The 25,461-nt window shown below is 34.3% G+C and overlaps 1 protein-coding gene across 1 annotated transcript in view; it reads left to right on the top strand.

Annotated features, from left to right (window-relative positions):
- The window catches only part of LOC140160756 (solute carrier organic anion transporter family member 4C1-like), an 83,584-nt gene that overhangs the window by 19,013 nt on the left and 39,110 nt on the right, over window positions 1-25,461 (top strand). Inside the window, exons 4-5 of the mRNA XM_072184056.1 lie at window positions 2,657-2,778; window positions 13,355-13,624. Of these exons, the coding sequence (XP_072040157.1) occupies window positions 2,657-2,778; window positions 13,355-13,624 (392 nt within the window). The remainder of the gene's footprint in view (window positions 1-2,656; window positions 2,779-13,354; window positions 13,625-25,461) is intronic.

Raw genomic sequence — 25,461 nt, 5'->3', positions numbered from 1 at the left:
TATGAGCATATTTGTATTTTGTAAAATGGCGAAAATATTGCAAAATTGCGCACTCCACCAGTCATACGTTAACACCTAGTTACAACGTGTCAATATGTTGTCCTTTCCGATTCTGACAGAATGCACTGAGCGTATTGGAATTCTGATTCTTTCCCATATATTGATTGATTTGAAACAATTGATTCGAACCAACGTCCTTGATCCTACGGTAATGTCTGTGGTAATGTGTTCAGAAGTTTTTGGATCTTGACAGGCGGCGAGTGGCATGATAGAGCCGGCAACTTGTGAAACCGCCCGGCCGTATGGTATTTTCCATATACTCGGTTAGTTTTGTGGGGTTCATTATCGAACCCCGACAGTTTTAGCATGTATTTATATTATTTATTAACATAGGCCTATTTGTTTGTGATATTTCAAGCGTTTTAAAATTTCAAAATAATCCCATTCAATTACACGGTTGACTATGGAAATTTACTGAATTTAGAGAATGCACAGCGACCACCACCTGGACCGTGATCAATTTTGCAACAGCTGTGCTCAGTCTGGCGTAGGCCCTATAATAAGCGTCTCTTTGTTATTTACATTAGATAAATGAATGGGAAAAAAAGAGAGTTTATTATCGTGAGTTATACCGTAGGTTTGTTTTAGGAATATCTCTATGTACAGCTCCAAGATATAGTATAGTGCGTTTTATTTTTTAATTTATCCCATTATTTTGGCTGCAACTGGACATAAACCATTTTTTACAGTTATTACTTATATTATTTCTTCATTTTTGGTAAACCGAAATAATAAACTATAAAACCATTAACTGATGGAATATATTTCCTATAAGGCGCGTGAAAGTCGATTCCGAGTTTATCGTCCCCCGCCCGCGGCACTTTTTGGAAACCAAAAATACTCGCGTCAAATTTTCAAAAATGCCTAATAAATGATTCATTATTTCCAAAGTATCAGTGTTTTCACCAGTTTTAGCAATTGGAAACATATATTTTCGTTTGTAAAACATATATTCATAACTTGGATGCAAAACCAGGCTCTTTTTTAACTTTTCTAGTCCTAACCCATATAAAAAACATGTTTATAAATCAAATGTATGAGTTTGCCTTTAAATCAACACGCATTTTAGGTCAATAATGAGATCTGATGAAATAATGAAAAATGAAAAAGTCACCTCACCAACCTGGAAAAAAAAGTGACGATAAACTCGGAATTGACTTTCATGGGCCTAATCTATACTGTCATGTTGGTGCAAAGTAGAGTATTTGAGATTGTTCATCAGGTGGTAAAAGTTGTTCCTGAGAGCATCCTATGTCCCGCTGCCTTCAAATTTCAAGCCGTAACAGTGAAATGTTGAATGATACCAGGCAGCTGTTATCACCCACCCCTCCCCCATAAACACAACACACGCCCCTCACATCCACACACCTCGCTCTGCTTTCACTTTGCAATGGAGCTTATAACTCCCCATTAAGAACTCACGAAATCATTTTGTATTCTTACATGTCAAAACTAAGCATAAGCATGCCATTATCTTGCTATTCAGGGAGCACTTCAATTATATGAGAATGAGGCCTACTAATCTCAAAAGACTATACGGCAACATCATAAGTGATAAATATCATTAATAAAAGTTGTAAATGAAACAATAAAAGCGTCTGAATTAGGATGACGATAGATCCAATGGAAAAAAGTGTGTGTGGGGGTGGGGGAGAGGGGTACGGTGGTGGATGGCAAACCATGTGTTCTGGGTGATATGTATGAGTTATTCAGTGATATCAGCGAAAGTATAAAATGGTAAAACAAATTTAAATTGTATATAAAATGCCGAAAAGTGAAGGATAAATCATTAAAATTGTCATTAGATATTTTAAAACGTTTTGGCAAGAACCGAGGAAAGCAGCAGTAGGCCATATTGATAAAGTTGAAGCCCCGTTCAAATGCATGTAGCTAATTTCTCTACTGAGTAGAGAAATTACAGATTCATGTAAAATAACTTATTTTGTCTTTAATACAGGGCTTAATGTTTGCACATCGAAACTAACAAAGGTGCTGGGCAAGGTGCTAAAATCTAAATTTTGCTGATTCATGGATTTCTACATTCTCCGGATGAAATCACTGAACAGGTTTTTTACAGCCCTACATAGGCCTACTACGCATCAGTCACCTTCACCATAGACCCTAGAAAATAACGCCACTGAGCGCCCCCCGGACAAGACAAATTTCAATACCAGTTAGAGGTACTTGCCACTGAAGCATGATTAATATTAGCTGCTAGTATTGCATAATATTGTATCGTGTGCACAGAAGAAAAAAATATTACTATAGTCTGGTCAGTACTAAAAGCGCAGAGTGACTTTATTTATTGTATTTTTAATTAAAAGAACCACTTTTTAGGTAAGTTACACAGCTGAAGTTGTGATAGTATTGAGATACAACAATATCATGGTATAAACAAGAATATGTTACTTTGGTAAAAATTTCTATTGTCTCTACCCTTAAGTTGTGATTTACACCTCTCGCCTGCTTGGTCTTTTGATTATCATTCCCATACCGTTGCTTTGGTGCTGTACTGCAATTGTGATATGTAATAATGTAAGAATGCATGATGAATGATAGTTTGTCCTAAAATATTCAAATATGTTCATCTTTTTAGCTTGGGCATCGATACAGCAAGTCCACGATGGGTTGGAGCATGGTGGTTGGGACATCTGATTGCTGCAGTTCTCATGTTTTTATTGGTAATACCGTTAAGCTGCTTCCCGCCAGAACTTAAAGGTACAAATGTAATATTAACCTGCTGCGTATAATGAACAACCCTCTAACGGCCGAAATAATATCGTGTTTTTTAACTGACCGTTACACAGTGACATCGCCCCGATATCTTCATAGTAGAAATCGCCATGGTAGGTTGAATCCACAGCCACCCATGACCATTTTATTCAGACCTATGAGATGCATATTATTAGCGAAGTGACCTGACTAAGGCTACTGACATAGACGGGGTAATTGATTTCTCGCTCTGTGAGCAAGCTTGTATACGACATTGCGGTCAATGGTTATAGGCCTACTCTCTCCACTTGAGTGAGTGCCGCTATAGCCTGCTGCGCGCTGTATAGTCCATACAAGACCAACGCAATATAAAATTGAGAGTCTTGGTCAAATTTTGAGTTCAAAGCACACGGCCAATTTTCAAAGCGCACGCTAACGACTATAATATCTGTTCAACACGTATTTTCAAGTGTATGAGACCACATCTGGTTTCTTGAGAAAAATTCATTTACGGGAGATATTCATCATTTATATCAGTATCCGAAGATTTTCGTCTGATATCAAAATCGTGCATATAGCAATTCACGTGTATCGATCCCGTGTATTCATTTTAATGTCTCTGCTGCACCAAATAATTATTAGCCAGGCGGTGTCGGTGTGCGTTAGTGCCAAGGTTCGTTAGTCCTAAGGTTCGCTAGTCTTAAAGTTCGCTCGTCTTAATGTTCGCTATATTCTTAAAATGCTTAAGGTTAATTCGCTAGTTTTAAGGTTCACTACTTCGAAAATAAGATTCGCTGGTCCGAAAACAAGCCTAGTCCGAAAAATAAAAAGGTTCGCAAGTCCGATAGTTCAGGTTAGAAATAATTATGTTTAGAACCTGAATAGGTTCAGAGTTTATGCTTTGGGCTATAAATGTGGTTATGTGTATGGTACAGGCAGGTACTATATAGCGGTCAGTTTCAGAAGAGTAATAATAGGCATACAGTATAAAGCAATGGTTTAAGTCAGAGAATACACTCGAAAGTGTTGATTCGTAGATCCCAATCCACTCGCTGTCGCTCGTAGATTCGGATCTACGAATCAACACTTTCTCATGTATTCTCCTAAGCAGCAACGAAAATCTCGCATTTGATCACTTGCAGTTTATTGTATCAGGTATGCCTCTCAATTCCGATCAAAAACACCGGATAAAAGCTGCACGATCAATCACTTAAGAAAGTTGACTGATCGTTTTTTTCAAGGGCGATAAAGTATGATTCAGATGAAAATGATTTACACTTAAGTTGCACAAGGTGCATCCTGAAGAAATGTAATGAGCAATCTATTCCGACCATTAATATGTTAATTGTAGTATAAATCAGGATTTTATCGATTCCATAAATGTAGGTCTAGGTATAAAGAATAAAGTATAGTGACCAAATCGAGAGTGACATAATTTATTTGACAGAAGACGTGTTTCATAATTCAAACACTAAGTAGCAAAGGAAAGAAGAATATCCTGTGACCGACATATTTTGAACTTTATGCTGCTGCTGGTCGAGTGTTGGATGATGCTCGTAATCTTGAATTTTGAAACACGTTTTTCATAATCTGTCCAGAAAATGGCCCCATCCAGTAAGGCACCAGAACCAAATTGCTTCGATCTTTAGATCGACCGCCGATGCTGCTTCGATGCTTAAAATTAATAAAGTATCAACTAATCAATCAGAATTAATGATAAATTTGTATTTGTCAATACCATTACACGAGATTCATATATAATCACAATTAACAATGGTCAATTCATTGATTTTATAATTAATAATAAGTATCGACCGAGCATCGATGGTCGATCGAAAGATCGAACTAATTTGGTTTTAATTTCTAACCTTTGTTATCTCACGCACTTATTATGTTTGATCTCGAGCAGTTATGATCTTACTCTGAATAATCTCCAACTAGGCAACTAAAGTATGTTCTACAAAACTTGGCAACATGACCTTTGCCACACACATCCGTGCTGCATATTGGCGCATGTCATGTTCCACCTTAACTATATAGACTATTTGCCATGATCATAATGGTTCTTATTCCACGATTTACGTATTCACTCTCAATTTCAAGGATTTAAAATAAATCCTAAGGGATTGTGATTAGGGACCAATCATGTATTAGATTTAAAATTAAATCTTCCAAATTCAAAATAAAATTTTTAAGACTAAAAATTCAATCATATATTACAGATTTATTTTTAAATCCTTGTAATTATGCATGTCACCAAGACAAGCCTTATAAAGTGGCCTAAAACTATACGTTCACATGACAAACTAAATAAGACGTGACTTCGCATCTTTGAATGATTAAATATTCAAAAAGACTATATTAACACATGGGCTTAATTTATAGCCTACATTTCGAGGAAAAAAAGAAACACTTGGGTATTTTTATTTGTTTAATACCGATGACATCATCTCATATGAGATTTCAGCTTTTCAAATAACAACATGTTTTCCCGTGCTGCTCCTTAACTAAAAATTCACACGCAGTTTCATTTATGAATCCATGATGTGATAGAATGTTTCATGAATTCAATTTCTAAGATGTGTACAGTGTGGGCCAAAAACAACTTTACCCAATTTCAGAGGGTAGTTGCTCGAATTGTAGAAGAGCTATTCATAATATTGTTACATATTCTAAATGTATATATTTCTAAAAGTATGTGATGAAGAAATGAAAACAAAAGTAGCTAAAATAACAAAATGGTGCCAGTTTTACGTCCGAGGGTCAAAAATCACTTTGTCCACACGTAATTCAATGGTATGTGTCCGATTGCTAAGAGTACGACATACATATAAGTTAGGCATACATGCAATTGGTAAACACGTTTGGCTTGTCTTTAAAAAGTGATGATTGCTTGGCATGCATGAAAGAAATACAATCGATTTTAACCCCCATTTACTTGTCATGTTCTCGAACTTTACCGGGGAACTTTACTCCTGTCATTGACCAACAATTAGCATAAAAATTACACAATTACAAAGGTGTAATTTTTGAATTTTAAATATGACTTCGTGCATTTTGTGACTGCATGGCGTATTTCTAAATATGTTTTGCAAGGCGTCAAGATAAGACAATTCACAACACAAGAGATGAATTTATGGCAGAGGTATACTTAATTAAGAACAGAAAGCTTTTTGGTAGTGCAGCGTCAATATTATTTCGGATTCGTTTCCCGAACGTAAGATCCCACCAAAACCTACTATAACTCTACATATGAACAACTTTCACAACCTCGGAAGTGTGAATAAATGTAAAGCACGGAGCGGACGTCCAAGAATTGGTCGTTCGGCTGCAAATATTGCTGCGGTTTAAAGGGAACTTGCAGCTAACCCCAGAGTCATTTGTCGACGCACAATTTGCCGAACATTCCACGAAGTTCAATAACTTCAAACTTTCTTGTACATGTTGTAGATAACATTTCGTAATGACAAAAAAATCAGGTCTGAGGTTACAATTGCTTTGCGCATATTTGAAGAGAATTGTGTTTATCTTTGCAGCGTGAAAGCTGCATATCATGACGAAATATTAATTTGATTGTGTTATATAAAATTGCTGAACAAATTTGTGCGTATACCCCGGGCGTATACTGAGTGGTTCTCATTCTTTATCGAACTCGCCATTGTAAGTGATGCGACGCGACAGCTAGTAGGCCTTCGCGTGGACAAAGTAAATTTTGACTCTTTGATTTGAAACTAGCGTCACGTTTTTAATTTTATACATTTTTGGACATTTTTTTCACCAAATACTCTAAAGAAGATGTTCTTTAAGAATATGTGAAAACAATTTGCAGCAGACTTTTCAATTTTGAGATATGAACCTTTTAAATTGGGTAAAGTTGTTTTTGGCCCACACTGTATAAAATGATACTTATGCTGGACCAGGTTTTTGACAGCTATGTCCCTCGCAGGGATGTACGGATGCAACATTGGCCCTATGACACTTTTGATTATTATAAAGTCCTATACGGATATGAACATTGTGTGTGTCACGCCAGAAGGGTGTTACAAAGTTTACTGCACTCCAACTGAACACCTCGTATCTTCCTCTTTGCACATCATAGGCCTATAAATTCAGACCGGGCGTACGCTAGAGGGGAGGGGGGGGGGGGGCACCACCACCTTTAAAAAAGCCTATCCGAAAAGTAACGGGGATGTGCAGCCACATTGATCCCCATTTGTCAACCCCCTCACCCAATTACCCCCTTTTTGTTTGACTAAACTCCCTCTCACCCATGACCCCCTTTTTATTTTTCTGTCACCAAAAGACCCCCTTTTTCAAGAATTTTGGACAAATTTCTGAAAAACTTTCACCGAAGGACCCCGTTTTACATTATTTTTCTTCATATTTTTCACAAAATTTGATGACTATTTGCACATTTTGTATCAACCTTTATATAACCTTTATATTTTGACCAACAATTTTACCCAGTCTTACGGAAAGACCCCTTTTTTTGTAACATTTGCCCCAGTCTCACGGAAAGAGCCCCTTTTTTTGGTAAGATTTGCCCCAGTCTCACGGAAAGATCCCTTTTTGGAGAGCCTTCTCACCCACCGAAAGACCCCCTTTTTTGGTGTCTAGGCTCTCATCCCCGTCACTTCCAAAGTCGAGTGCACGCCGGGACGCATTGTTCTCCAGCATCCAGCTTGTCGCGCCTAAAAACTGGAAAGCGCAAAATCCCAAGTTTGAGCAAGTTTGACCCAAAACCGTTGCTGCCACCACCATGACCACGTGTCTATATCATGATAAGATCAATCGATGCGTATTTGCTCGTATACAATTTTGGAGCAATTTCCTAAAACTAGCTCTCGGGGCCCAATTTTCTTGCAGTGTGACCCGGTATTATGAAATTACCTTGTACGATTTAAGCTATCCGCGTGCCCTGGAAAACGTGCACCGTATACCCGAATAGAATAGGCCTACTTTTACCTGCAAGATATGACTATCTATAGTTACGTTAAATATGTATATTGAGCTTGCGTAGGCCATATAGCGGATAGGCCTAGAAGTCACATATTCATGAAACGTATGATGCCATGTCACCAGGAGCCTCGCAAAACAAGATTTTTTCATAAGTTTGCAACCTCACTTTATGATGCACTTTTAGTGAAGTTCTAATTCTGTTATTATAAATAATTACTTCACTTTTACTAAATCATCGAAGGAAACATTTATATGTCAATGCTAGTCATCGATGATGACAAGAACAAATGAGCTACAAATTATAGCATTTTAGATTTTTTAAGTTGTGATATCTGAACAAAAATGATAGGTTTAGACCATGTAGACGTGTACCTTTTATCATAATACATAAACATGCAGCTCAGATGAGAATTTCCTGAAGAATAACTTAATTTTTGCAGAAAAACAAGATGTCACGTAATTATGGCGAGTAAATCTTTCCTCTCATAATATGATTGATATGCTTTTTGAAGACAAGCGAAAAATAATCACGCAATGAACCAGGAAGATAGGCCTACGTGTTAACATAATGACAGCACAACGAGAGAAATTATATTACTTCTTGAGCATAGTTGACAAAAGATGAACATAAAACACCAAACGTGTCAAATTCATAAAACTTTAATATCATTTTGATCAATACCTTAAGGTGGTACTACACCCCTGGCCAATTTTGTGCCTATTTTGCATTTTTCTCAAATATTATAGCGCATTGGGGACAAGTAAGATATGTATATTATAGGGGCAAGGACTAAAACTACTGCACTGGAAATTTTATTTCAGCACAGACAACAGTTATGGAGTTACAGTCAAAAATGAGGGAAAAGCAATATTTGATCAATAAATCAATAACTACTTGTCTTGAGTCACTGAAACTCCAGTGTAGTAACTGGATTCCTTGCCCCTATAATATACATAACTTTTGTTACCAGTGTGTCATTAGTTTTTGAGAAAAATGCAAAAATAGTCACAAATTTATGAAGGGGTGTAGTACCACCTTAAACATGATTAGTATTTAAACACGTTTGCAAAGTATGATGCTTATGTATATAAAGACTGCACGTGTTCACTGTCAAAAGCGTTTAGGCCTTCATATAAATGATATTATTGCAAAAATGCAGGTTTGCAGTAGGCCTACATATTTCATTGGTACATTTCATCTGGTACACTAACATAACTAATGTGAGTGTTATATAACTTTTTTCTTAAAGGGGCACTTCGTGATCCACAGCCTCATCCCCCCACTTTTCTCAAAAAAAGTTGAGATTTTTTTTTCTCTGGTAACCTCTGGCTACATAATGTGTATGTACAAAATATTTCTTGCAGATTAATTCGTTTTGCAAAGATATCGTGAAATTTGAATTTCGTTCTGGTGCACCAGAACGAAATTACAACGCATTGTCTATCAGTGGAGCAGTGTAATACACATAATCATGCATGACTCGCAAACGCAAAATCGGAATCAACTGAAATTTTGGGAATAGGCTTTTTTCGTGGATATGTACTGAAAAATGTCATAAAAAGAGGATGCTAGGATCACGAAACACTCCTTTAATTATTTATATTGATAAGTGTATGGTAGAAATGCGCGCGACGCTCACGAAACAAAATTGCCATATTGAAGCTAAAATGGTCAAATACAGGCGTCTACATTGGGGGATGATTGTATAGAACATCATCCTTATCAAAATATTTATCCCCCACCCCAGTTACGCCATACCACGTAACTTCTCGTACATCTTATACGACTAATAAATATGAGTACTATAAACTTTACCCAGAAAAAAAAATCCCTCGTCATTTACTTTCATATTAATATAACATAGGGCTACTAGTATTCGTTTATGACAAGCAAAAATAATCATATTTAATGAATCGGGTAGGTACGTGTTAACAAAATAAACCGAAAGTTAACAACAAGAGAAGATGCAGCATTTTTTCGGCATGAAAAGATGAAGACACTCTCAACAATTATGGTACAATAAAATGCGAATACTGAACTTCTTCCAGAAAGAAAGATGTCTCGTAAATCTGTCTTTTCATACAAGTATTAAAATACTTGTCGATGACAAGCAAAACAATTATACAATATCGAGGTAAGTACGTGTTAACAAATGAAAGTATAAACAACGGGAGAACTTATAATATTTTCTTTAATGACAGATGAAGACGAATAATGATACCCAGTAAAACTACTATCTGTTAGCATTAGATATAATGATTAAATTATTTTAACAAAAATAAAGCACTTCAATCATTTTCAGAAATAAATGATTTCCACATTATAGATGTTGGGACCTTTAAAATCAAAATTAGTCTTTCTTTTCAGACAGTTTCCGACGCGTATCAAATCTGTATTTCCTTAAACCAACATATCCATTAGGAAACGAATTTGGAGAAAACCTTCTGTTAATAAAAAAAACTATGCTGAGCCACCAGCCTGGGTGGCTCACGCTCCAGTAATTTCAGATGATTGAGCTCAGTAATACATCAAAGAATGTCTTCCAATTCATGAAAACAAATAGATAATCAGCTTATCGGATTAAAAGCTTAGAGGAAGGTCTTGCTGCTCAGCAAGTGTTTGTAATTATCAGAAGGTTTTCTCCAAATTCATTCTCTAATGCGTAACAACCAAAAATCACATTTTAATCAAATAACTTTTCTTTTGTAGCTAAGATTTAAGAGTATAACCATGTGTAATTACAATATCCTAGCACGTATTATGTGATAATGGAGGTAGATACCATCGTATGGTAGTAATGTGTTTCCAAATGAGGAAAATGACGATGTTGCATTAGCTTGTCTTTTGATTTGAATATCGTTCTTCAAAAATATTCATGGAATGACCGGGTTAAGTACGTGTTATCAAATGAATGTAAACAGCGATGAAGAAAATATAAATAAAAGACACCAATAATATTATGGTGGTACATGTCATTAACTATCAAATTACGAGAATTATTTCTTGCAGAAAAAACAATGTCATGTAAATCTGTCTTATCGTATTGATATCGTTTTTGACAAGCAAAATAACCATGTTATGAACCAGGAAGGACGGAGGTAACGTGTTATGGTTAACAAACAAAGGGTTGAAAGAGGGAGATACATAACCAGGCTTGAGAGCCAAAAAAACAAAGGTTCATGAAACGAGGGAGATAGGCCTACATAGCTGATAGGCCTAACCAGGCTTGAGAGCCAGAAAGACTCTTATTATTTCTACAACAGGAACAGTATAATCAACAAACATGATTGGACCAGCAACGGAGCCCTGCGGTATAACCATTTCATACCAACAGGGTCAGATTTATCATCACCGAAGAATTTGTTGTCTCTCCTCCAGGTATGATGGAAATTAAAGCACAAGTTACCACCAATTATATCATATCTGATCTTTAAACGATGGCTAACGATTGAGGAGTACAGTATGATCGTTGGTATCAAACGCTGTCGTTAGATCAAGGAACACAAGGATGGCTTCATCTTGAATGTCAAGCGCTGTTAGGAGGTCATTATTCGCGTACGAATTAAGGCTGCGATTTGCTTTGTATGCAGACTGAGACTTGGCGAAAAGATTGTTATACCTAGCCATCACCTAAATCATGAACGTTATAGTAATGTTTCTTTAAAACACGTTCTCTTTAAAGTTTGGCAAGCTTAATAGTTCATGTGCTCTTTGTGACTTCAATATATTATTGACATATGTCTGATCTTGAACTTGAACTAACTTAATGGTAAACATTATTGCAATTTATTTCGCACGTTTTTACTATCGAATTTGTTTGATAACAAAGAACTGTATATATAACTATTGTCGCTGACGTGCGATCATGGCCACCTTTGTGTATTATTACTCCGTACCTTTACTCAAATTTGTTTAATGATATAGAAATTTTTTCACACCTCATATCATATCAGGCAAAAACAATCCTTTGAACGTGTTTTCACTTTGTGCGTACATGTACAACAACATGCTTTGATTCAGGAGAAATGAATGAACAAATAAGTATATGCCCCAAAAGTTGTTTTGAAATGAGAAATATAATGAAAACAAACAAACAAATGTGTATACAAGCAAAACAAATCGACCAAACGATAAATAAACATACCGATCATTGGAAATAGTTTATCTGGCATGTAAGGTATGTACCTATATGTCACAAAATGTAAAATGTACTTTTATTGGCGAACTGGAAATAGGTACTGTTATATAGCCGAAGTACTTTGCTGATCCAGTTACCGAATGCCTATCGTCCAAGTCCAACAAAAACAGAGATTGCTAACAAAACAAACTAACTAAGAGCTGTCGCGGGCCAAGAAAAGGTTCGCCAGACGCTAAACATTTTAGGTCCCAAATTAAAACGAACCTTGTGGTAAAGTACACTTAGTAAGTAGGCCCACACTTACACGGTGTTTTTGCTGAACCATGAAATGGTATCAGCTGATATAAGTGTATGTTACTTGCTTGCTTGCTTACTTACTCACCAAAACCTTTTGGTCTGAAATGGACACAATCTCTTCATGTATAACCCTCCACCTTGAGTGGTGTCATATGATAATATATGAAAAATATTTCCCCACCCGGGTTGAGACTCCTCATAAGACACGGGTCAATATTCATATTGGTCCTTTTCATATCTCAAAATGCCAAGTAGGTATTACCTGTGAGTGGTGTCAAATGAAAGAGAAAAAAAGTAAAAAATATTAAACAAATATTTCCCCACCCGAGGGTGACACTCATCATAAGAAACGGGTCAATATTCATATGGGTCCTTTTCATATCTCAAAATGCCAAGAAGGTATAACCCCCCGAGTGGTGTCAAATGAAAGAGAAAGAAGTAAAGAATATAGTAAAATCATTTTCCCCACCAGGGGTAACACTCCTCATAAGACCTGTGTCAATATTCATGTATTGGGTCCTTTTCATAAATGCCTGCAAGAAGATATGACCCCCGAGTGGTGTCAAATGAAAGAGAAAAAGTAAAGAATACGATAAAAAAAATGTCCCCACCAGGGGTGGCACTCTCATGAGACCTGGGTCAATGTCAAGAAGGTAAGACCCCCGTGACAAATAAAAGAGAAAAAATAAATAAAATAATAAAAATAACTTCCCTACTCGGGGGTGATGCTCCTCATAAAACTATGGTCAATATTCTAGTTTGAGTCCTTTTCATATCTCGAAATCCCAAGGTATATGACCCCCTCCCCCGTGACAGTAGAATACCACAATATACTGCTGAAGCCCCATGGTTCAGCTATGGTGCGGTAACCGCCCTGTTTTGTTTATTATTATTATTATTATTATTAGTGTTTATTATTATTATTATTATTATTATTATTATTATTATTATTATTATTATTATTATTATTGTTATTGTTATTATTATTATTATTATTTTTATTATTATTATTATTATTATTGTTGTTGTTGTTGTTGTTGTTGTTGTTGTTGTTGTTGTTGTTGTTGTTGTTGTTGTTGTTGTTATTATTACTATTATTATTGTTATTATTATTATTATTATTATTATTATTATTATTATTATTATTATTATTAGGCCTATTATTATAATTATTATTATTATTGCAGGTACGCAAGAAATCCAATCTAAACGCATCAGCCAAGTGTTTAGCAAAAGCGACGAAGAAGATGCGGTAGTTCGATCTAAAAAGGGTTCTGGCGTAAAATGGCAGCACTTACCAACAGTGGTTAAGTCCGTTCTTACCAATCCTACTTTCATCGTCGTTACTGTGTCGTCAGCAGCAGATAGTATTTTTATTGGAGGAGCTGAAGTTTTTCTTCCAAAGTATTTAGAAACCCAGTTTGGTTTGACGGCAAGCTTTGCCGCACTACAAACAGGTAATTGCAATAGGGCCTATACCTTGAAGATTCGCCTATGGCGCACTTGGGGTCCTTTGCCTTGTGGTATATTTCTTGTGCAAAGAGAGGTCCCTCCTCTGAAATCCCAACAAGAATAAAGGTTCCGTGTCCTTTGCTGGTTGGAATTTTACGGGAGAGCACTTTTAGGTTGTGCCTAAAATTTCGCTTGTCAAGGGAGCCCATAGCGCCATTAGGCGAACCTTTACGGTATTTTCCAAGATGTTATAAATGAACAGTATCCAGAGTTGAAACACCTTTCTTGTACATGCTGAAATCGATAAGTACGGTAACCACGTTTTAAACCTAAACATCGACATGTTGGGAAAATGTTTATAAAACCTAAACACATGTCAAGTAACCGGACCTCAAATGTTAAATTCTAAACGGGATTAGAACTCAAAAAGTGTTTTTAAAATCTGTAGAAACACTGTTTCTACCGTGTAATCTTGAGATGGATATTGAAAAACCGCGGGTGAAATGAAACAAAGTTCAAATTCTAAAATTGACTTGTATAGGCCTATAATAGAGTCCCCACATTGCTTACAAATACAAACGTATTTCAAAAAGTAAAATTATTAAAAGGGCACTTCGTGATTCACAGCCTCGTCCGCCGCCCCCCCCTTTTCCCACAAAAGTTGAGATTTTTATTAGCAGAATCCTCTGGCTACATAATGTTTATGTTCAAAAAATATTCTTGCTGATTAATTCGTTAATTACGTTCTGGTTTATTCTTACGTTCTCGCAAACGCAAAATCGGAATCAACTGACATTTTGGGAATAAGCTTTACCCAGGGTACACAGATACAACATAACACATGGTGTCATTTCATTTTAAAGCTTTTTCTTTTTTAAATTTTATTTTGTAAGCTTCACAGTTATGTGTAAGAAATTATCAAAAAATAGGCCTAGGCCTATATGTTTTGATATGTTCAGGACCCGGGTTCACGGTTTTGTACTTTTGCACGTATGTTTGCTTAAAGGTCTGTTGCAAGTTTGTTCAACAACATTGTATGTGATATCACACACACAAATATATTTGCAGCACACCACACTCAGTCTTTTTATAATAATCGTTTATTTTTTTATTTTTTTCTTTGCCAAATAGCATAGCCTTAACCCTTAAATGGAACCAATAATTTGATTTAGTTCTATAAGAAAAAGTAGATTTCTTTAGATTGTTTTTCATTGTTTGCATGACCATGATGACAGGTTACACATTAACAGAGCTAAAAATTTGATCAGAAAAAATCGAAAAGCCCTTGACCATGTTGTTTTATTTTTACAAAAGAAAATTTAATGAAAGGCGCCATGGACACCTTTAATAGTGTCAAGAATGTAAACTGTTCAAAGTTGTTAAACTTTTAAGTTTAAAAACTATGAACAGTTTACTTTAAAAAGTTAAAACTTGTTGAACCAAGCACACCAAGTGACAAGTGTGCGTCAATTGTATACTGTCACGGTATAAGGGCACGCGTCATATTATTTATTTATTTATTTATTTATTTATTTATTTATTTATTTATTTATTTATTTATTTATTTATTTATTTATTTATTTATTTATTTATTTATTTATTTATTTATTTATTTATTTATTTATTTATTTATTGGTAGGTAGGTAGGTAGGTAGGTAGGTAGGTAGGTAGGTAGGTAGGTATGTATGTATGTAGGTTAGTAGGTAGCTATTTGGACGTTAATGAATAATGTATTATAGTTATGCCAATAAACCAAGTTTTTGGATTTTCGAATTATTGCACATTGAGCCTCCCATAGACGTTTGATAATACAAAGTTCAGGGACCTTTAATTTACTTTTCTGCGTTTTTCAGTACAACACGTCAGACATTGATGATAGAAAGTCCGGATATATAGAAACACAAAACTTAATGAAAGAACAAAAATGCCCAAACATGACTGGCCAGAAGATATCTTGGTTGATTTGAGAACCGGATATTTGTGAAATACCGTAGAAACCCGTCTATAAGGAATAGAAGCGACTGTGATGATAGCATATTTCACGCTAGCGCCCTCCACAATATTATATCATTATGGAATTTGAGCAAATCATTTACCGACACAAGCAGGTATACAATGTATTATTTTATCTTTATTTCGCATCTCACGAGCATAGCTCACTTGGCAAGGCATAAGACTTTGGTTCTTTAGATCGGAAGATGGTGAGTTCGAGCCTCATCACGGTCACACAAACTTTTATAAACAAAATATTGTTCAAACTTTTCATTTATATTTTCTTGCATTTTCTAAAGACTCCTTTCGTGATCATTTTTTTTTCATATTTAGTTTAATTTATTCTATTGTTTTTCTTTTATTGTTTCTTTTCTTTGTCTTTTTTTCTTGTTTAATTTTATTTTTTCTTTATTTTTCTTTGATTCATATAATATTGGCAGGATAAGGAGAGGAGGAACTAAAGACCCATTCAGTGATTTGCTCATCCGGACGATCGTAAAAATCATCAAAATTCACCTTTGTCATTGTCATAGATGTGGTAACATAGCCTGCTAGTGGTTCAGCAGAAAACCGTGTGACACATAATATACATTTGGCTACATTTTATTATACGATAAATACGAATTTATTAAACATGGTAACAAATATTCTCTAGCAGATCGGTTATACGATGGAACTGATAGGCATAGGCCTATTATAAATTCGGGATATTAAATATCTTCCTGACGAGACAGATCTGCGCATGTGGTCAAAGACGATTCCTTACTAGCCACAGACCGTCCGCTGGAATTAGTTGAATCGCTATGGCTGTTGGTCGGAGTGTGTTGCTTATCTTCGAGTTTCGAGTCTCGAGTCAAATTTTCGAGTCTCGAGTTTCGAGTCTCGAGTTTCGAGTTTTATACTTCGAGTTTCGAGTCTTATTTTTCGAGTTTCGAGTCTCATATTTCGAGTTTCGAGTTATATTTTCGAGTTTCGAGTCTTATATTTCGAGTTTCGAGTCTTGTATTTCGAGTTTCGAGTCTCATATTTCGAGTTTCGAGTTAAATTTTTCGAGTTTCGAGTCTTATATTTCGAGTTTCGAGTCTTGTATTTCGAGTTTCGAGTCTTGTATTTCGAGTTTCGAGTCTCATATTTCGAGTTTCGAGTCTTATATTTCGAGTTTCGAGTATCGAGAGTCAAATTTCGAGTTTCAAATTTATAATATCGAGTTTCGAGTCTCAAATTTCGAATATCGAATGTCAAATTTTCAGGTTTTGACTTTATAATATCGAGTTTCCAGTCATACAAAAAAGTATTTAAACAAACAAAACAAGCAATCACACAACATATTCACAGACATACATATTAACACACACATTCACAAAAACGTGCATTTTCACGATAATGAAATTCAAATTCAATTCACAACGGACCCTTTCTAATGGACAAATGGCATTCAAAACCCACTCATATTATTTCTTGGTCAAAATACTATTAAATGGGAGAGAAATAGCTAATTAAATTCTGCCTCCAAGAGAGTTATAATCGAGACTCGAAATTTAGACCCAATTTCGAGTCTCGTCATTTTAAAGAAAACTGACCTTTTCTAATGGACAAATCACATTTAAAAGTCACTCATAATATTTCTTGGTAAAAATTATTATAAAGTAGGCGAAAAATAACTAATTAAATTTGGCCTCCTAGAGAGTTATAATCAAGACTCGAAATTTAGACCCGATTTCGAGTCTCGTCATTTTAAAGAAAACTGACCTTTTCTAATGGACAAATCACATTTAAAAGTCACTCATAATATTTCTTGGTAAAAATTATTATAAAGTAGGCGAAAAATAACTAATTAAATTTGGCCTCCTAGAGAGTTATAATCGAGACTCGAAATTTAGACCCGATTTCGAGTCTCGTCATTTTAAAGAAAACTGACCTTTTCTAATGGACAAATGACATCCACTCATAATATTTCTTGGTAAAAATTATTATAAAGTAGGCGAAAAATAACTAATTAAATTTTGCCTCCTAGAGAGTTATAATCAAGACTCGAAATTTAGATCCGATTTCGAGTCTCGTCAATTTAAAGAAAACTGACCTTTTCTAATGGATAAATCACATTTAAAAGTCACTCATAATATTTCTTGGTAAAAATTATTATAAAGTAGGCGAAAAATAACTAATTAAATTTGGCCTCCTAGAGAGTTATAATCAAGACTCGAAATTTAGACCCAATTTCGAGTCTCGTCATTTTAAAGAAAACTGACCTTTTCTAATGGACAAATCACATTTAAAAGTCACTCATAATATTTCTTGGTAAAAATTATTATAAAGTAGGCGAAAAATAACTAATTAAATTTGGCCTCCTAGAGAGTTATAATCAAGACTCGAAATTTAGACCCAATTTCGAGTCTCGTCATTTTAAAGAAAACTGACCTTTTCTAATGGACAAATCACATTTAAAAGTCACTCATAATATTTCTTGGTAAAAATTATTATAAAGTAGGCGAAAAATAACTAATTAAATTTTGCCTCCTAGAGAGTTATAATCAAGACTCGAAATTTAGACCCGATTTCGAGTCTCGTCATTTTAAAGAAAACTGACCTTTTCTAATGGACAAATCACATTTAAAAGTCACTCATAATATTTCTTGGTAAAAATTATTATAAAGTAGGCGAAAAATAACTAATTAAATTTTGCCTCCTAGAGAGTTATAATCAAGACTCGAAATTTAGACCCAATTTCGAGTCTCGTCATTTTAAAGAAAACTGACCTTTTCTAATGGACAAATCACATTTAAAAGTCACTCATAATATTTCTTGGTAAAAATTATTATAAAGTAGGCGAAAAATAACTAATTAAATTTGGCCTCCTAGAGAGTTATAATCAAGACTCGAAATTTAGACCCGATTTCGAGTCTCGTCATTTTAAAGAAAACTGACCTTTTCTAATGGACAAATCACATTTAAAAGTCACTCATAATATTTCTTGGTAAAATTATTATAAAGTAGGCGAAAAATAACTAATTAAATTTGGCCTCCTAGAGAGTTATAATCGAGACTCGAAATTTAGACCCGATTTCGAGTCTCGTCATTTTAAAGAAAACTGACCTTTTCTAATGGACAAATGACATCCACTCATAATATTTCTTGGTAAAAATTATTATAAAGTAGGCGAAAAATAACTAATTAAATTTTGCCTCCTAGAGAGTTATAATCAAGACTCGAAATTTAGATCCGATTTCGAGTCTCGTCATTTTAAAGAAAACTGACCTTTTCTAATGGACAAATCACATTTAAAAGTCACTCATAATATTTCTTGGTAAAAATTATTATAAAGTAGGCGAAAAATAACTAATTAAATTTGGCCTCCTAGAGAGTTATAATCAAGACTCGAAATTTAGACCCAATTTCGAGTCTCGTCATTTTAAAGAAAACTGACCTTTTCTAATGGACAAATCACATTTAAAAGTCACTCATAATATTTCTTGGTAAAAATTATTATAAAGTAGGCGAAAAATAACTAATTAAATTTGGCCTCCTAGAGAGTTATAATCAAGACTCGAAATTTAGACCCAATTTCGAGTCTCGTCATTTTAAAGAAAACTGACCTTTTCTAATGGACAAATCACATTTAAAAGTCACTCATAATATTTCTTGGTAAAAATTATTATAAAGTAGGCGAAAAATAACTAATTAAATTTTGCCTCCTAGAGAGTTATAATCAAGACTCGAAATTTAGACCCGATTTCGAGTCTCGTCATTTTAAAGAAAACTGACCTTTTCTAATGGACAAATCACATTTAAAAGTCACTCATAATATTTCTTGGTAAAAATTATTATAAAGTAGGCGAAAAATAACTAATTAAATTTTGCCTCCTAGAGAGTTATAATCAAGACTCGAAATTTAGACCCAATTTCGAGTCTCGTCATTTTAAAGAAAACTGACCTTTTCTAATGGACAAATCACATTTAAAAGTCACTCATAATATTTCTTGGTAAAAATTATTATAAAGTAGGCGAAAAATAACTAATTAAATTTGGCCTCCTAGAGAGTTATAATCAAGACTCGAAATTTAGACCCGATTTCGAGTCTCGTCATTTTAAAGAAAACTGACCTTTTCTAATGGACAAATCACATTTAAAAGTCACTCATAATATTTCTTGGTAAAAATTATTATAAAGTAGGCGAAAAATAACTAATTAAATTTGGCCTCCTAGAGAGTTATAATCGAGACTCGAAATTTAGACCCGATTTCGAGTCTCGTCATTTTAAAGAAAACTGACCTTTTCTAATGGACAAATCACATTTAAAAGTCACTCATAATATTTCTTGGTAAAAATTATTATAAAGTAGGAGAAAAATAACTAATTAAATTTTGCCTCCTAGAGAGTTATAATCAAGACTCGAAATTTAGACCCGATTTCGAGTCTCGTCATTTTAAAGAAAACTGACCTTTTCTAATGGACAAATCACATTTAAAAGTCACTCATAATATTTCTTGGTAAAAATTATTATAAAGTAGGCGAAAAATAACTAATTAAATTTGGCCTCCTAGAGAGTTATAATCAAGACTCGAAATTTAGACCCAATTTCGAGTCTCGTCATTTTAAAGAAAACTGACCTTTTCTAATGGACAAAACACATTTAAAAGCCACTCATAATATTTCTTGGTAAAAATTATTATAAAGTAGGCGAAAAATAACTAATTAAATTTCGCCTCCTAGAGAGTTATAATCAAGACTCGAAATTTAGACCCGATTTCGAGTCTCGTCATTTTGAAGAAAACTGACCTTTTCTAATGGACAAATCACATTTAAAAGTCACTCATAATATTTCTTGGTAAAAATTATTATAAAGTAGGCGAAAAATAACTAATTAAATTTGGCCTCCTAGAGAGTTATAATCGAGACTCGAAATTTAGACCCGATTTCGAGTCTCGTCATTTTAAAGAAAACTGACCTTTTCTAATGGACAAATGACATTTAAAAGCCACTCATAATATTTCTTGGTAAAATTATTATAAAGTAGGCGAAAAATAACTAATTAAATTTTGCCTCCTAGAGAGTTATAATCAAGACTCGAAATTTAGATCCGATTTCGAGTCTCGTCATTTTAAAGAAAACTGACCTTTTCTAATGGACAAATCACATTTAAAAGTCACTCATAATATTTCTTGGTAAAAATTATTATAAAGTAGGCGAAAAATAACTAATTAAATTTGGCCTCCTAGAGAGTTATAATCAAGACTCGAAATTTAGACCCAATTTCGAGTCTCGTCATTTTAAAGAAAACTGATCTTTTCTAATGGACAAATCACATTTAAAAGTCACTCATAATATTTCTTGGTAAAAATTATTATAAAGTAGGCGAAAAATAACTAATTAAATTTTGCCTCCTAGAGAGTTATAATCAAGACTCGAAATTTAGACCCGATTTCGAGTCTCGTCATTTTAAAGAAAACTGACCTTTTCTAATGGACAAATCACATTTAAAAGTCACTCATAATATTTCTTGGTAAAAATTATTATAAAGTAGGCGAAAAATAACTAATTAAATTTGGCCTCCTAGAGAGTTATAATCGAGACTCGAAATTTAGACCCGATTTCGAGTCTCGTCATTTTAAAGAAAACTGACCTTTTCTAATGGACAAATGACATTTAAAAGCCACTCATAATATTTCTTGGTAAAAATTATTATAAAGTAGGCGAAAAAACTAATTAAATTTTGCCTCCTAGAGAGTTATAATCAAGACTCGAAATTTAGACCCGATTTCGAGTCTCGTCATTTTAAAGCAACCTGACCTTTTCTAATGGACAAATCACATTTAAAAGTCACTCATAATATTTCTTGGTAAAAATTATTATAAAGTAGGCGAAAAATAACTAATTAAATTTGGCCTCCTAGAGAGTTATAATCAAGACTCGAAATTTAGACCCAATTTCGAGTCTCGTCATTTTAAAGAAAACAGACCTTTTCTAATGGACAAAACACATTTAAAAGCCACTCATAATATTTCTTGGTAAAAATTATTATAAAGTAGGCGAAAAATAACTAATTAAATTTTGCCTCCTAGAGAGTTATAATCAAGACTCGAAATTTAGACCCAATTTCGAGTCTCGTCATTTTAAAGAAAACTGACCTTTTCTAATGGACAAATCACATTTAAAAGTCACTCATAATATTTCTTGGTAAAAATTATTATAAAGTAGGCGAAAAATAACTAATTAAATTTGGCCTCCTAGAGAGTTATAATCGAGACTCGAAATTTAGACCCGATTTCGAGTCTCGTCATTTTAAAGAAAACTGACCTTTTCTCATGGACAAATCACATTTAAAAGTCACTCATAATATTTCTTGGTAAAAATTATTATAAAGTAGGCGAAAAATAACTAATTAAATTTGGCCTCCTAGAGAGTTATAATCGAGACTCGAAATTTAGACCCGATTTCGAGTCTCGTCATTTTAAAGAAAACTTACCTTTTCTAATGGACAAATGACATTTAAAAGGCACTCATAATATTTCTTGGTAAAAATTATTATAAAGTAGGCGAAAAAAAACTGATTAAATTTTGCCTCCTAGAGAGTTATAATCAAGACTCGAAATTTAGACCCGATTTCGAGTCTCGTCATTTTAAAGAAAACTGACCTTTTCTAATGGACAAATCACATTTAAAAGTCACTCATAATATTTCTTGGTAAAAATTATTATAAAGTAGGCGAAAAATAACTAATTAAATTTGGCCTCCTAGAGAGTTATAATCAAGACTCGAAATTTAGACCCAATTTCGAGTCTCGTCATTTTAAAGAAAACTGACCTTTTCTAATGGACAAAACACATTTAAAAGCCACTCATAATATTTCTTGGTAAAAATTATTATAAAGTAGGCAAAAAATAACTAATTAAATTTGGCCTCCTACAGAGTTATAATCGAGACTCGAAATTTAGACCCGATTTCGAGTCTCGTCATTTTAAAGAAAACTTACCTTTTCTAATGGACAAATGACATTTAAAAGCCACTCATAATATTTCTTGGTAAAAATTATTATAAAGTAGGCGAAAAATAACTGATTAAATTTTGCCTCCTAGAGAGTTATAATCAAGACTCGAAATTTAGACCCGATTTCGAGTCTCGTCATTTTAAAGAAAACTGACCTTTTCTAATGGACAAATCACATTTAAAAGTCACTCATAATATTTCTTGGTAAAAATTATTATAAAGTAGGCGAAAAATAACTAATTAAATTTGGCCTCCTAGAGAGTTATAATCGAGACTCGAAATTTAGACCCGATTTCGAGTCTCGTCATTTTAAAGAAAACTTACCTTTTCTAATGGACAAATGACATTTAAAAGCCACTCATAATATTTCTTGGTAAAAATTATTATAAAGTAGGCGAAAAATAACTGATTAAATTTTGCCTCCTAGAGAGTTATAATCAAGACTCGAAATTTAGACCCGATTTCGAGTCTCGTCATTTTAAAGAAAACTGACCTTTTCTAATGGACAAATCACATTTAAAAGTCACTCATAATATTTCTTGGTAAAAATTATTATAAAGTAGGCGAAAAATAACTAATTAAATTTGGCCTCCTAGAGAGTTATAATCGAGACTCGAAATTTAGACCCGATTTCGAGTCTCGTCATTTTAAAGAAAACTGACCTTTTCTAATGGACAAATCACATTTAAAAGCCACTCATAATATTTCTTGGTAAAAATATTATAAAGTAGGCGAGAAATAACTAATTAAATTTTGCATCCTAGAGAGTTCTAATCAAGACTCGAAATTTAGACCCACTTTCGAGTCTCGTCTTTTTGAAGAAAACTGACCTTTTTTAAAGGACAAATGACATTCAAAACCCACTCATATTATTTCTTGGTCAAAATACTATAAAATGGGTGAGAAATAGCTGATTAAATTCTGCCTCCTAGAGAGTTATAATCGAGACTCGAAATTTAGACCCAATTTCGAGTCTCGTCATTTTAAAGAAAATTGACCTTTTCTAATGGACAAATCACATTTAAAAGCCACTCATAATATTTCTTGGTAAAAATTATTATAAAGTAGGCGAAAAATAACTAATTTAATTTTGCCTCCTAGAGAGTTATAATTAAGACTCGAAATTTAGACCCAATTTCGAGTCTCGTCATTTATAAAGAAAACTGACCTTTTCTAATGGACAAATGACATTTAAAAGATCATGATACCCCTTAATGACCTTTGACCGTGGCATAACTTTGCCATGTTACTTGTGGCAGAAGGGGCATTTTGAAGGTTTTTCGTCTCAGACCGGAAGTGACCCCTTAATGGCATTTGACCCAAAATAAAAAAATAACACATATGAATTGGGTAACCACAATTAATACCACAATTAAACATACCGTTACTGTCCTATGTTTTTCTTAGCAAATTTTCTTAGCAAAAATTTTTGAAAGCTTTTCGTTTTATACCGGAAGTGACCCCTTAATGACCTTTGACCCCAAATCTGTTTACACCCCAGAGACACTGGGTAATAACAATGCATGTGTACAAGTGGCGTCACTGTCCTACAGAATCTGTGGAAGAAGATGCATTTTAAAGGTATTTCAATTTATACCGGAAGTGACCCTTAATGGGATTTGACCCCAAATAAAAAATACCACAAATACAGTGGGTGACTGCAGATCATGTGTGAACATACCGTAACTGTCCCATGTTTTACTTAGCTAATAAAATTTTTGAAAGTATTTCGTTTTATACCGGAAGTGACCCCTTAATGAGCTTTGACCCCAAATAACAAAATACCACATATACATTGGGTGACTGCAGATCATATGTGAACATACCGTTACTGTGCTATAATTTACTTTGCTAATAAAAATTTGTGAAGGTTTTTCGTTTTATACCGGAAGTGACCTCTTAATGACCTTTGACCCCAAATCTGTGTACACCCCATAGACACTGGGTAATAACAATCCATCTGTGCAAGTGGGGCCGCTGTCCTACGTAAGCTGTGGGAGAAGATGCATTTTAAATGTATTTCGTTTTATACCGGAAATGACCCCTTAATGACCTTTGACCCAAATAAAAAAAATATCATATATACATTGGGTAAACATAATTCATATGTGAACATACCACCACTCTCCTATGTTTTTCTTAGCTAATAAACAATTTTGAAGGTATTTCGTTTCATACCGGAAGTGATCCCTTAATGACCTTTGACCCCAAATTTGTGTACACCACATAGACACTGGTTAATAACAATTCATGTGTGCAAGTGCCGTTGCTGTCATACTTAAGTTGTGGGAGAAGATGCATTTTTAGTTGAAATCTCGTTTTTGACCCCAATGACCCCTGCGTGACCTTTGACCCCACAAGTTTCATGTGACCTGTAGGGGCACGGTCAATAATTATTGTGACCAAGTTAGGTCAAAATCGATGTAAGCGTGTGAGTGCTAGAGCAAATGTAATGGTTGACAGAAGAAGAAGAAGAAGAAGAAGAATCTGTAAGAAAAAAGACACAGCCGTGACTAACGTCACGGCTGTGTAAAGAAGAACCTGTAAGACACAGCCGTCACGGCTGTGTAACTAGACTTAGCTGTGGTCTAACCCACGAACACAGCCGTGTTGTGAGCCCTTATGACATTTGACCCCAAAATATATGAAAACACCCATAGACATTGGCTAATGTCAATGCATGGGTGCACGTGGCACCACTTTACTATGTTACTTGAGGCAGAAGGGGCATTTTGAAGGTTTTCGTCTCAGACCGGAAGTGACCCCTTAATGACATTTGACCCAAAATAAACTAGACTTAGCTATGGTCTAAGACCACGAACACAGCCGTGTTGTGGTGACCCCTTAATGACCTTTGACCCAAATA

This window comes from Amphiura filiformis, chromosome 9 (genome assembly GCF_039555335.1).
Source record: "Amphiura filiformis chromosome 9, Afil_fr2py, whole genome shotgun sequence".
NCBI lineage: Eukaryota > Metazoa > Echinodermata > Ophiuroidea > Amphilepidida > Amphiuridae > Amphiura > Amphiura filiformis.
This window is presented reverse-complemented; position numbering and strand designations above follow the sequence as displayed.